The sequence below is a fragment of the Populus euphratica genome, unplaced genomic scaffold, assembly GCF_000495115.2.
Source record: "Populus euphratica unplaced genomic scaffold, PopEup_1.0 scaffold68.1, whole genome shotgun sequence".
NCBI lineage: Eukaryota > Viridiplantae > Streptophyta > Magnoliopsida > Malpighiales > Salicaceae > Populus > Populus euphratica.
In genome coordinates this window covers 628,878-642,474 of record NW_011499901.1, presented here as the reverse complement: position 1 = coordinate 642,474, position 13,597 = coordinate 628,878, and the positions used below count along the sequence as shown (strand labels likewise).

At 36.4% G+C, this 13,597-nt stretch overlaps 2 protein-coding genes, 1 long non-coding RNA gene and 1 other non-coding gene across 6 annotated transcripts; 3 read left to right on the top strand and 1 right to left on the bottom strand.

Annotated features, from left to right (window-relative positions):
* Positions 1 to 1,978: 1,978 nt before the first annotated feature.
* TRNAL-UAG (transfer RNA leucine (anticodon UAG)) lies at positions 1,979 to 2,058 on the bottom strand. Its single transcript has one exon. It is a non-coding gene; the product is annotated as a tRNA-Leu (tRNA).
* A 514-nt stretch (positions 2,059 to 2,572) lies between these two features.
* LOC105132860 (uncharacterized) lies at positions 2,573 to 5,642 on the top strand. Of its 3 annotated transcripts, none has more exons than XM_011036589.1 (7): positions 2,573 to 3,068; positions 3,166 to 3,255; positions 3,404 to 3,463; positions 3,577 to 3,711; positions 3,879 to 4,097; positions 4,485 to 4,577; positions 5,155 to 5,642. In XM_011036589.1, exons 1-7 carry the CDS (start codon positions 2,826 to 2,828, stop codon positions 5,314 to 5,316), a joined length of 1,002 nt encoding a protein of 333 aa, XP_011034891.1. In that variant the 5' UTR covers positions 2,573 to 2,825; the 3' UTR covers positions 5,317 to 5,642. The 3 variants fall into 3 exon arrangements, with proteins under 3 accessions (XP_011034891.1, XP_011034890.1, XP_011034892.1); XM_011036588.1 differs by having other exon boundaries at positions 2,575 to 3,068; positions 3,383 to 3,463; XM_011036590.1 differs by having other exon boundaries at positions 2,918 to 3,060; positions 3,383 to 3,463.
* Positions 5,643 to 9,292: 3,650 nt separating this feature from the next.
* Positions 9,293 to 13,022, top strand: LOC105132859 (pentatricopeptide repeat-containing protein At5g42310, mitochondrial). Its single transcript, XM_011036587.1, has 4 exons — positions 9,293 to 11,201; positions 11,845 to 11,997; positions 12,101 to 12,172; positions 12,888 to 13,022. The coding sequence occupies exons 1-4, from the start codon at positions 9,405 to 9,407 to the stop codon at positions 12,993 to 12,995; spliced, it is 2,130 nt and encodes a 709-aa protein (XP_011034889.1). The 5' UTR covers positions 9,293 to 9,404; the 3' UTR covers positions 12,996 to 13,022.
* Positions 13,023 to 13,205: 183 nt separating this feature from the next.
* LOC105132858 (uncharacterized) lies at positions 13,206 to 13,535 on the top strand. Its single transcript, XR_843653.1, has 2 exons — positions 13,206 to 13,351; positions 13,443 to 13,535. It is a non-coding gene; the product is annotated as an uncharacterized LOC105132858 (long non-coding RNA).
* The last annotated feature ends 62 nt before the right edge of the window (positions 13,536 to 13,597 follow it).

Sequence of the window (13,597 nt, the reverse complement as noted above, 5' to 3'; positions counted from 1 at the left end):
TTTAAAAATATTTTTTAAAAAATTAATATTTTTCAAATTAATATTTTTTTTTTCTTAAATTATTTTAATATGCTATATTAAAAATAATTTTAAAAAAAATATTATTTTAATATACTTTTAAATAAAAAATACTTTTAAAAATAATCATAACCATATTCTTAATCACGCTTTAAAGAATTTTTTGACGTTTGCTTTTTTTTTTTTTTTAATTTTGTTGAGGTAATAACGTAATCAGAGAAGTTTAATTTATTTATTTTTAGCTTGTAATTAGTATACTCCACGTGGATGCCAGCGGGGCTAAAGCTGTATCCAATTGGCAAAGCCAGAAAAGAATATGGTGACTGCCAGTCTGCCTGGTGGTCAGTGAGCATCTGGAGTTGACAGGTCCACAGCACGTGAGCTGTGGAGGATTTGTTGGTTTGCTGCCATCGATGGTTAAGTTTTAGCTGGAAATAACTGTTTGTTTATTTTATTGACAGCATATTTAAAATTATATTAACAATTATATTTTAAGTATTTTTTATTTAAAAATATATTAAGAAAAAAATCGAATTGCATACGTGGGAATGCTGAGAGGCTTATACCTCATGCCGAAGACCCAGAAGGCATGAAAGGCTCACATCTCACGCCAACGACCCAAGAAGCAAGTCGCCAAGATCATGCAAAGGCTACGAGGAAATGGTTAGGGGGTTGAGTGTATTTTGTCACTCTACTCCATGGATGTTTTTGGTGTCATCCACTTAAGCTGTGGTTATTCCGTTTATAACAATATTATTTTCCACTAGTTTAATGATTTAATATGAAAATTTAAAGCATTGTTTTAATAATAAAAAAAGTATATTCGAATATTTAATCTATTAGATTCAGATCTCCAAGCTAGCATTTATATATAAAGAAAAAACATAAAAAAACAAAACTAGAACTTAGTTTCGATTGATATCCAAGCTTATTGATCAGTTAATCTTGAAAACCTGAAAAATTCATAGAAGGTGTATGATCTGTAAACGTTCAGAACAAATCCCTTTATCTGTAGCCCCAGTTCTATTGTCAACGGATCCTCATTCTCTTCAAACAGGCAGCACCAGCATGGCTTTTTCAGGGAGTACTTTTCAAAAATATTTTTGAAAAAAATTGAATTTTTTTATTTTAAATTAATATATTTTTAATATTTTTAAATTATTTTAATGTATCAATCTAAAAATTATTTTTTAAAATAAAATATATTATTAAAATATTTTTTAAAATAAAATATATTTTTAAAAATAACCACACGATAATTATCACAGCCACAAAATCAAAAACATCCATGGTCAGGACTCGGGAGAGCAAGAGGGCTAGCGAATTCTGTGACGAAACAATCAAAAGTTTAAAATCTAAAAGAGTCAGCTAAAAAATTAATAATATCATTAATTAATTATTTTGATTCTTGAGCCTTCAATAATTGATTTAATTAATTAGTTACAGAGGAATGGTATCCAAACTCGGTATTGTTAGAGAAATAGGTTTTTTAAAAATATTTTTAGCTATGATTTTAAAAATATAAGTTTAAAAAATATATATTTTGTTAAAATTATTGTGATATAGATTTTTACATGTAAAATAAATAAAAAATAAACATTAATAAATAAAAATTAAATTATTTTAACTCTAATAAAATTAAAATTTAAAACATTATTACATGTGAACTTCAATACAAAAATAAAAACTCTTTAACTAATCAAATAGTTTTTTCTTGTGGAGTCACAATATTAAACTTTTTTAGGATGTGTTTGTGATGTTTTTTTTTTTAAATAATTTTTTCATTTTAAATAATTTTAATATATTAATATAAAAAATAAATTTAAAAAACTAATGGCGTCACGAACAGGTTTGAAAGATTGTCAGGTTTGCCGGACTTAATTCTTAACATAAAAAAAAATAAAAATAAAAAGTGAATTAAAAAAAAATAAAAATAAAAATAAAAAGTGAAAAAAACAAATGACAGCTGTGGGATTTGAACCCACGCCCTTTCGGACCAGAGCCTAAATCTGGCGCCTTAGACCACTCGGCCAAACTGTCTTGATGTTAGGAGGCATCCTATAATAGATAAATACTAACAAACGTATTGTAAATCACTATCCCCCGATCAATTTTAGGTTTAGTACCTTTTCTTTCACGTGGAAAATTCTCAGGGTTAGCTTGCAGTGAATAAAATCGTGTAAAGGCAAAATCATGAATATAAAAATAATTTAACAAAATCTTAATGTATAATTTCTTTTAACATCCCACTAGAAAAAAATAATTTAGTATCTGACATTGATATATATGAATTAAAAAGTTAATATTATAATGCTTATCATACCAAATTTTATATATATATATCGAGAATTAAATTTGTTTTTGAATATTATTTTAAAAAATACTATTTTTCTCCAAAACAAATAAATAAAAATGAGATTATCTGCCCTGGATTAATAAATTAGTCCAAAAGAAGGGTCCTGATTCATTTATCCACCTCCTCCCATAACCTTTCCAAGTCATAAGGTCCTCAAATTAGCGGTTACAAATAGAATAGACAAAACACCTGAAGCATCACCAACCATCAGACCCTCCACCACACCAATCCCCTACAAACCACCTCACATTTCCGTTGTGTAACCGCTCTCCCCCTCTACCCATTAAATAAACCCTCAGGCCTCATCTCTGAAAATTGAAAACTCCCGTCCTCCTCCTCGTCCTCAACTCTTGTACTCTCTACCTCCGTCGATGGAAAAACTATAAAAAAACACTTCAGGAACAGGCCATTTCAGCAAACAAGTATCTGAGTTTGAGTCACCGATTTGGCCATGGTTTCGGTGACAGTGACGGGCTCCTTTGTATCTAAATTATCTTCTTCTTCGAACAGCTCAGCAGTTCTTTTCTCGACTCGATCTCGACTATGTTCTTCAGTTTGTTTTCCAGGAAACAAGGGGAACTACTGTAGTGAAAGGAGGTTTGGCTTTCGAGTTAAGGCTTACGATTCTTCCAAGAATGACTCTTCTTCTAATAACAATAACTCTGGTGACGCCAAGCCGCCTAATGGTACTATGGTAATTTTATCAATCTCCTGTAGTTCTTGCACGAATTGCTTTTTTAGTGGAAACTGACTGAAATGGAACTTTGGGTTTTCTTTTTTGAAATCAACAGCCAAAGACCAGGAGGGAAATTCTATTGGAATATGTCAAAAATGTTCAGCCTGAGTTCATGGAGCTTTTTGTAAAACGAGCACCCCAGCAGGTTTTGCATTTTTTTTTATATATATTATTATTGGCATCATTTCGTTGGCTCTTAGGCATTGCTTCAGTTTCTCTAGCGTTGCTTGTAGTGGAAATATGGATATGAAGCATCCTTGTCATTTTTTTAGGTTGTTGATGCGATGAGACAGACAGTGGCTAATATGATTGGGACTCTGCCTCCGCAGTTTTTCGCTGTAACAGTTACAACTGTGAGTATATTGTGTTTGACTGGGATTGCGCATTTGGAAATTCATGGTTTAGTGTTGAAAACTGCAGGCGTTTTGGTATTGAGAGAGGTCGGTTTGGGCTTTTTGTGTTTCAGGTGGCTGAAAATCTTGCGCAGCTCATGTATAGTGTTATGATGACGGGCTATATGTTCAAGAATGCACAATACCGGTTGGATTTGCAACAAAGTTTGGAGCAGGTTGCACTTCCTGATGCACAAGAAGAAAAGAAGGTAATTGGTTTGTTGAAATCTGAAGATACAATTCACTGCTATAGGTTTAATGGGTCTACAAGTTTAACATTATCTCTGTCTTAAGGGGGCATATAACTTTATCTTTGTTTTGACAAAAAAATATCAATTTTTTCCCCAGTATATAAGCAGATGTTATGACTGTTCAGGATGAGCCAGACTATGCACCTGGTACACAGAAAAATGTGTCTGGTGAAGTTATTCGGTGGAATAATGTTTCCGGCCCTGAAAGAATTGATGCTAAAAAATACATCGAGTTACTTGAAGCGGAGATTGAAGAACTCAATAGTCAAGTTGGCAGAAAATCTGCAAATGGACAGAATGAATTATTGGAATATCTCAAGTCTCTTGAGCCCCTAAATTTGAAGGTAAATACAGTTACCGTGTTCGTGTTTTGATGTATCCTGGCTTGGTGCCTCGGTCAATTAATGCAGCTAACAGTTACTGTCAGGTTTCTGCTTGGCGAGATGCACCGCACCCAAGCTAGTTGAATAGTTTATTATTCTTGCACACCAGTGCCCATTACTTTGAATGCCATCTAAACAACACTTGTTTTTGCCTTTTCATTTTTGAAAGGTTCAAAATTTTACTTTTGGAATGTTTTTCTTTCATAAAGTAATGAAAGACTAGAAGTGTATAGAAAATATACTCCCGCAACCACCTTGCTTCCCACTTCCAGATTGCCAGGCTGTATGGAGTAACTTTGATATTATTTCCACATTTTCACTTCAAATTGCTTGTTTATGATTTTGCAGGATTTGACAAGCAGTGCTGGAGAGGATGCTGTTCTTGCAATGAACACGTTCATCAAGCGTCTTTTGGCTGTTTCAGGTCCCGACCAAATGAAGGTTTCCCTGAAAACCGACTCAAATTTCTTGATTTACTGCTATGAATAGGATTCATATTAGTAAAAAGAAAATATGCTCGCTTTTCAAAAAGATTGTTTATGTAGATTGAGTGGTTAAAGGTTCTATATCTGATTATGAACTAATCAATTTGGATGAATAGTCAAGCATTTCTTCAACCCTTGCAAATAAATGTTTTATGTATTTGTGTTTTTGTGATAGTTGCTTGTTCTCAAAAAGGGCAAAACGTTATTTACATGAAGAAAGGGGATAATTTAAAGCCATTCGTATTAGAGATTGTGTCCCATTGAATATCTGGTAGTTGCATTTTCTTCCCTGGATTTTATTTGATATCAAGCAAGCATTGACCATATCATTTATGAATTCTCTGCCATTCTTAGATATCTTTTGAGCAATTGTAGTGCATCGAACCTTTCAGGACAAGGCTGGTGAAAGTAATTAGTTTTAGATGCAGATACTTCTGAACAATTATAATGTCACTGTATTTCTTGAATAATCGTTTGATTTTTCTGAGCAAACTTAAAGAGCCATGCATTCTTGACTTCGATTCCAAATGCAGACATCTGTAACAGAGACTAGTGCACCAGAGCTTGCAAAGCTGCTTTATTGGTTGATGGTGGTTGGGTACAGCATTCGCAACATTGAAGTCCGTTTTGACATGGAGCGAGTACTTGGTGCACCTCCAAAGCTTGCAGAGTTACCACCTGGAGAAAATGTTTAACCAGTTGCATAGGTGTGCTTATGATTTTTGTTGACCCAGCAGGAGCATAGTGATCTTCATATTGGATTTGATCACATGACAGATATTGCTGTTGAGTTCATATCTTGAATCAGGCTCAATGCCAGTACGATTCTTTTCACTTGCCACAGGAGATTGGATTTCTAAAATTATTGATAATCCTTTGATCAAATACTAGTTGCAGATTTTGAGTTAAATTTATGTAGTTAAAGATGCTTGTCAGAAGCAGTCATTTTCAAGGAAGTTGAATGATAAGATTGTCAACAAAATCATTCTCAATAACTTCAATATCATTATGCATCTTGAAAAACCTTTCAATTGCTGGACATGAAAAGAAATAGTGCAGCCTCACATGGAGGATCAAAGATCAAAGATCGAAGATCGAAGAAATGCAACAAGATAACTCAGATAAATCTTGCATAAATTAATTAAATAAGTGAACACAAGCTTGTGTTCTTTCCTATACTCTGCTTCGCTCCCCTCCCCAACTTCTTTTCATCCCTGCTGCCTACATCTGGGTAAACCTAAAAGTATGCTTTCCACTGTCACACTAATAAAAAATTAAATATAAAAATAAATCGAGGGCAGAGCGCATACAGATGGGGAAGTTGCAGTGAATCCATGTGACTCAACTGCTTGTAGCTTCCCAGAAATCAAGAAAATGAATCGACAATCTGAACCGGAGCTTCATTCCCACGAACAACCATAGCTGTTGTTGTTTATATGACGGAGAAACAGCCACTGCATGATCAAGTATCAAGAATTGGGAACCTGTGTTCTGGGATATGCACGTATATACAAGCTCATGCAAACAGTGTCATGCTGCTGAGGGATCCCATTGAAAGTGTAATTCATAGCCCCTGAGCATAAATCACAAAAGTTACCAGCAAAAAACTAAAAGATACCACATCATTTATATCATCTGATGGAACATAAGATGCCTGCTACATAAGAAAACTTAATGCTGGAATCCTGCATTGGATGAAAATGGAATCCGATCCCTTCAAAGTTTAGGCTAGATAGAAAAAAAAATCATACCATGTGTGCCAACAGGTTCCTTAATCCGACCATGGTGACCACATTTCGTGTACACTTCCACAGGCTGCAAGCACCAGTGACAAATTTTTATCGTGGTTAATGGAGAACTAGTTTCTCGCAAATAATAATAAGAAAAGGTATCTGCTATTGATATTCTCTCACCTTAAACCATCTTACATCCGCTGGGCTATTAAAAAATGTATCATACAGGGCTTTCAATTTTGATGTTCGTTGAGGGTAACTGCATCAAGAATATAAAGGCATTTCAATAAACAGAGAACATTCATCTGGGGAGATGGGGAATGGTTCTCACAAAACATTAGCTGTTATTCATTTTGCAATTGGTGTAAGCAACAGCAGCAAGGGCGAGGAGAGCAGGGAGACGGAAGAGGTTTTTAGAGACCATCAGTGTCAAGCTGAAGTTCAGGAAATTTGTACCCCAGTTAATACGTTCTTCTTCAGTATTATCCTGTCTGGGTCAGCACTTCTCTTAAGGAACCAAAAGAAGCAACAGCAGGGGCAGCACCTCCTGTGCTCTTCAAGACGACCATCAATGGATGAGGAGGAAAGGAAATCAGAGCATAAATTGATGCAACGGAGAAACATCCTGCATGGAGGAACCTCTCCATCTTGTGCTTGTCTGAATTCAAATCATCGGTGGAGAATATAGGCCTGAAAAGCAAACAGCATCAAATTGCAGAAGGCATGCATCTAGACACACAGAAGGGCAAACTTGCAACACTTCAGTAGGCCAATGATATTACCTAGCAACAAATGGCCGAAAACCAACATGAAATACTAGTTCTTCTTTGGCTTTGATAGGAGCATCACAGGTATCATGCTTCTTAATGATGAAAAACATTGAAAAACACATATTGTGAGAGAAATTAAAGTAATGTAGACGATTTCTGAAGAACTGAAAACTGTAAACAGCAGGTTAAACAACAGAATACCTAAAGTGAAGAACATACATCTTGGATTCATGCTGAAAAAGGCCAGATGCTATCACATGTGCTCTCTTCGCAAGCAAACATAACTTTGAAGCAACAAGAGTAGGTACTTCCTTAATATGAAGCCTCGCGTATTGGCCTGCTGGTATACAGTCATCCTTTTCTCTTGCTCCATATCTAAGAATTTTGCAAGGACATGTTTTTACGTTGGGCACAGAGGCCGTTTCGTGGTCTTCTAAAAAGCAACTACTTGTTATATTGTCAACTACAGAAGCTGAATTTATTTCTGCAACAGCTTGTGCTTGTCAGGTTATCTGGCTGGGGAGAATTCTTGAAGAGCTACGGTTCAAGCAAGTTGGAAATACTACATTTTTTTTTTGTGACAACAACTCAGAAATCAAACTCTTCAAGAATCATGTGCCCTGCGGAAGAAGCAAACATACTGATGTGAGGTATTATTTTTTAAAAGATCCCAACAGTGATGGAACAATCAAATCGATTTACTGTCGGAGCAAAAACCAAGTTCCAGATACACAGGCCTCTCAAGTTGACTATATTTGTGAAGCTGCACGGTCTATTCGGAGTTTGTTCACGTGCTGCTGTAAATGACAAATTTACAAAGGGTTGAATTTATTTTGAACTGATTTATATAGATTTCAGTTTAAAAAAGAGTGTTAAAATTTAAATGTTTTATTTCATATTCATTTATATTTATTGAAAGCTCTGGTCAGTAGTAGGTTTGACCAAGTCTCTAGGAATTTGGTTACAGATTTTCTAGCTGAGAAAGTATCCTATATGATACTATTTTATACATAGTTTTTAAACCCGGCCCGGTGGTCGACCCGGTCCAAGGCCCGGGTTCCGGGTTTTGACCGGGTCGGCCGGGTCAATTTCTATTTTAAAAAAAATTCAAAACGACGTCGTTTTAATAAAAAATAAATAAAAGTCAATGGGTTACCACCGGGTTTTTGACCGGGTTTTGCCGGGTCGTCCGGGTTTCCGGGTCAACCCGCCGGGTTATAGTTTACCTTATTTTTTCATCAATCCGGCCCAGTTTCAGCCCCGGGTCGGCCGGGTCCAGGGTCAACCCGCCGGGCCGGGCCGGGTTTTAAAACTATGATTTTATAGGAGTTGTGAGTGTGATGATGTAAAACTAATTTATGGGCCTTTTTTTTTTATCAATAAAATATACAGAGCTTTACCATTCCATATAGATCTCTTTTGTTTTTTTCTTAATGATAAATAAAGCTCTAGATCCTCCCATGGCTAATGGAGGATTTTTGTGAAGTAGGACAACAAAAACCCTTTCCTCCTATTTCAGTCTCTGTGTATAGGGTTTTGCAAAACTAGGGGAGATACTATTTCTAGTTAAAGTCGAGAAAATAATGCGTCTGTAATTTTAAAAGATATAATTTAACTGATTACTTTTTGAATTTATTTTTAAAATATTACTAATTTGAATATTACAAATCTTAAAACTATAAAAAATTTATATAATTAACATTAAAATCTTATAAAATTGATTGAAATAAATTGATCCAAACATTTTCATTTAACCAAAAAAAAATACAAACTATATTGATTTGAAATTTGAACTCCCATGTTTCAATTATATATTTAAAAACTCATCTAGTACCAGGCTTGAGTTATAAAAAAATTGAGTCATTTTTTAAAAAGAAAATTAAAAAAATTAGAATTATATTATTTTAATCTATTTTTTAAAATTAAAAACTTAATAGTCAAGTGAGTCAAATAATTTTTATTTTTTTAACTTAGACAGCCCAGGTCCTATATTGACCCGTAAGGCTTGTCCGGTTATTGAAACAATGGCTTCAATTTGCAGCGGCTCTTACAATCTTCCATTTAGAAAATGAAGGTGTCATGTCCAAAACTAAAATTGAGGGATTAATTAAGAAAGTTATAAAACTTCAGGGGCCATACAATGAAAATCTGCCTTCGTCCTCTTCACCACCAAAAGGCATAAAATATCCAAACCGGATAAACCAGCACCTCTCGCTTCCCCTTAAGCCACCTCTACCCTCAGCCTCTCCATCACTCTCTCTCGGAAAAGAGAAACCTAAAATGCTTCTGTTCCCGCAACCTGTCCCAAATCGTTTCCATTCAATTTCCATAACTTCTCCAATCTTCCACCACCACCACCTTATCCTCCAACCACAACTCTACGCCACTCCCACCACCACTGCCCTCACCGCCACAAATCTCACCGACTCCTCCCTCCCTTACTCAAAGCGACATCACGAAACTTCACAAAATGACATCGAAGACTACTACAACGACGACGACGACGACGACGACATTCTCCCTCTCCAAAGCCTCCGTTACGACTTCACTCCACTCATCAATTACCTCTCCAACAAAATTTCCACTTCCACCGACTCGGACTCCGACTCAGCCTCTCCTACATCATTAGACTCCACCGAAGTCCAACTCGCCGAGTCATACCGTGTAGTCCCTGGTCCACTCTGGCACTCCCTATTAAAATCTCTTTGTACTTCCTCTTCATCTATTCCTCTCGCTTACGCTGTCGTTTCTTGGCTTGAAAAGCATAACCTCTGTTTCTCTTACGAGCTGCTCTACTCTATTTTGATCCACGCACTTGGTCAGTCAGAGAAACTATACGAGGCGTTTTCGCTTTCTCAACAGCAAAATTTGACTCCATTAACTTATAATGCCTTGATTAGCGCGTGTGCACGGAATAATGATATTGAAAAAGCGCTTAATTTGATATGTAGAATGAGGGAGGACGGTCATCCTTCGGATTTGGTTAATTATAGTTTAATAATTAGGTCATTAATGAAGAATAACAGAGCAGATTCTTCGATTTTGCAAAAGATTTACGGGGAACTTGATCTTGATAAGCTTGAAGTTGATGCGCAGTTATGGAATGATATTATTGTTGGGTTTGCGAAAGCTGGGGATTTAGATAAAGCGTTGGAGTTTTTGGGTGTGGTGCAAGGAATTGGATTGAGTGTGAAAACTGCCACGCTTGTTACAGTGATTTGGGGTTTGGGGAATTGTGGTAGGACAGAGGAAGCGGAGGCAATTTTTGAAGAAATGAGAGATAATGGATTGCAACCGAGGACCAGGGCGTATAATGCACTTCTTAGAGGGTATGTGAAAGCGGGTTTGTTGAGAGATGCAGAGTTTGTTGTTTTGGAGATGGAGAGGAGTGGTGTTTTGCCAAATGAACAGACTTATAGTTTGTTGATTGATGCGTATGGGAATGCGGAGAGATGGGAGAGTGCGAGGATTGTGTTGAAGGAAATGGAAGCGAGTAATGTGCAGCCTAATGCATATGTTTTCAGTCGGATTTTGGCGAGTTATCGGGATAAAGGGGAGTGGCAGAAAACTTTTCAGGTTTTAAGGGAAATGGAGGACAGTGGGGTGCGTCCTGATAGGATATTTTATAATGTTATGATTGATACTTTTGGCAAGTTCAATTGTCTTGATCATGCTGTGGCTACATTTGATAGGATGTTATCGGAAGGGATAGAGCCTGACACAATTACTTGGAATACACTTATAGACTGTCATTGTAAGGCAGGGAAGCATGATAGAGCGGAGGAGTTGTTTGAGGAAATGATGGAAAAAGGCTATTTGCCTTGTAATACTACATTTAACATTATGATTAATTCATTTGGGGATCAGGAGAGATGGGACGATGTGAAGAATTTGTTGACAAATATGCGGAGTCAGGGTTTATTGCCTAATGCCGTGACATATACTACCCTTATTGATATTTACGGGAAATCAGGTAGGTTTGATGATGCAATTGAGTGCTTGGATGATATGAAGGCTGCAGGACTGAAACCATCCTCTACGATGTACAATGCTTTGCTAAATGCCTATGCACAGAGGGTATGTTAACAGCCTTGTCACTGGCTTCAACTCCATTATATGATTACTTTTTCATGTGATCTTGCGAAATGTTTAATTCACATGGTTACTGATAGCCAGATGATGGTATATTATAGTCAGTCTTGGCCACATGGACTATTTGCGCTGTGGGTATGCAAATAAACTTGTGCATCAAAATATAAGATCTTTACCGGGAATAAACTATATATCCATGATCATGTGCCTGGATGTCCGACTTATCATTTTCATGCACACTGTATGGGCAGGACATAGGAGAACATGACTAATATTTTAGATAATTACTGATGAACTTCTACATTACAGTTGCTGTGCACTTGAGATCACTGACACTCATCATTTTAATGTTTAGTAAGATGACACTGTCAACCTTACCAAAACACATAATTCTGATGCAATTGGGAAGGTTGTGCAATTTATCACTTGTTTTATAATTGTACTATCTTCAATTCACTGGTGGCTTCTAAACTCAGAAGATCAAGCTCAGATATTGGTACGCACAAATTAGACAGTAAGGAGGTTCAAGTGAATGCGTTCTATACCCTTTTCTTGCAAATGGGAACTCTGATAGAATAGGATCTACAGTTCTGTCCTCTTAATGATCTCCCATTTCATTTTCTCACAGGGTTTGTCTGAGCAAGCTGTAAGTGCATTTTGGGCAATGAGGGATGATGGCCTAAAGCCTAGTCTCTTAGCTCTCAATTCGTTGATCAATGCATTTGGAAAGGATAGGAGGGATGTTGAAGCTTTTGTAGTGCTGCAGTACATGAAGGAAAATGTAAGTTGTAGTTAATAGTTACTCACAGAGTATCTATTTTCCTTGTTGAAACTGCAATTGTCTTGCCCTCGTATAAAATGTCCAGTGGTCCTCTTAACTGCAGGATTTGAAGCCAGATGTGGTTACTTATACAACACTTATGAAAGCTCTGATTCTTGTTGAGAAGTTTGATAAGGTATAATATTCATTATACTGTATGAGTGCTCGCAGACAATGTTTGGAAAATTTGATGTGCTGCCTTTTCTTTCTTGTGACATGTTTGGACAATGATACTGCACCCTTTTGCATTTTGTGCCCATTGTATATCCACCACAACTGTTGATCTCCTTTTTTTAAGGTGTTGCTGACATGATAAGCTGGACCTTGCATATTTCATGGGCTGATAAATTGTTTGCAGCAACATATATCAAAAATAGATGTCTCAGTTCTTACTATCAATCATACTTTACCTGCCTTAAAAGTAATATAATCAAATGAATGCATAATTTCTCTTTGCTTCTACCTAGAAATGAAGCATCATACCAAATACCTGATGCATAGTTTATAACCACTTTGTTAACTTGAAACAGCATAATTATTGCTTGGTGTGTGTCACGCCACATTTCTGTTTGCATTTCTTTTTTTTTTTGCTTATACTCCATGTCTGTATCCGAGCTGGAAGTACAGAGCCTTTGAAGTGGTTCACTTTAACATTATACTGCATTTACTAATTTCGAGCTTGCATTATAGGATATAAGAAAGGTCAATCGTTGGGTATGCCATCTGAGATTGCTGTTTATGTCTAACAAACATCTTCGATGCCCTAGCTGTATCGTTACATTGAGACCTAATTTATACCTATCAATCACCCTTGTGGTACTATATGAAGATAATCGACCTGCATGTTTCAGGTGCCATCTGTGTATGAAGAAATGATTTTGTCTGGGTGCACCCCAGATAGGAAAGCCAGAGCAATGTTACGCTCTGCTCTGAAATACATGAAGCAAACACTGGAATAGTAGCTGAGAAGCCCAAGCTATCCAGCCATACAAAATACGAGATCGTTATTACATCCGAATTCGCTTCCCTGTTCAAGGTTTGTGCCTGCGTCCCTTGTGCTGCCATCATTTTATCATGATTAACATGTTATCCTCCATTGCACGAAATATTCTCATTCTCTAGACGAGATGGTTTTGCAGGAATGATGAGCAAATGTGGAAAGGGTTTCTGCTTCAGGAGCAAATGTGGAAAGGGTTTCTGCTTCAGGAGCAAATGTGGAAAGGGTTTCTGCTTCAGGAGCAAATGATTGTCTGCACCCAGAAGAGTCATCTACTTGATATCAAAACACAGGATTTGAGGAAAACTCCTCCCAACTGTACAGTTCTTAACATTCTTGTCACAGCTCCTGAGTAGTATTCTATAATTGCATCAGTTCTAATCATTCTTTTATCCTAATGGAAATATAGGTACTGCTATTCAATTGAACATCATCCTCCCATGGTGCAAAGATTCGACCAAATAAAAACCATTATTTTTTTCATATGAGAATGGTTTCCTCATCTGCTGCCCCTGTAGCTTGTTGATATACATCAGGTTCAAGGCTGCTGATCCAGAGCAGAGA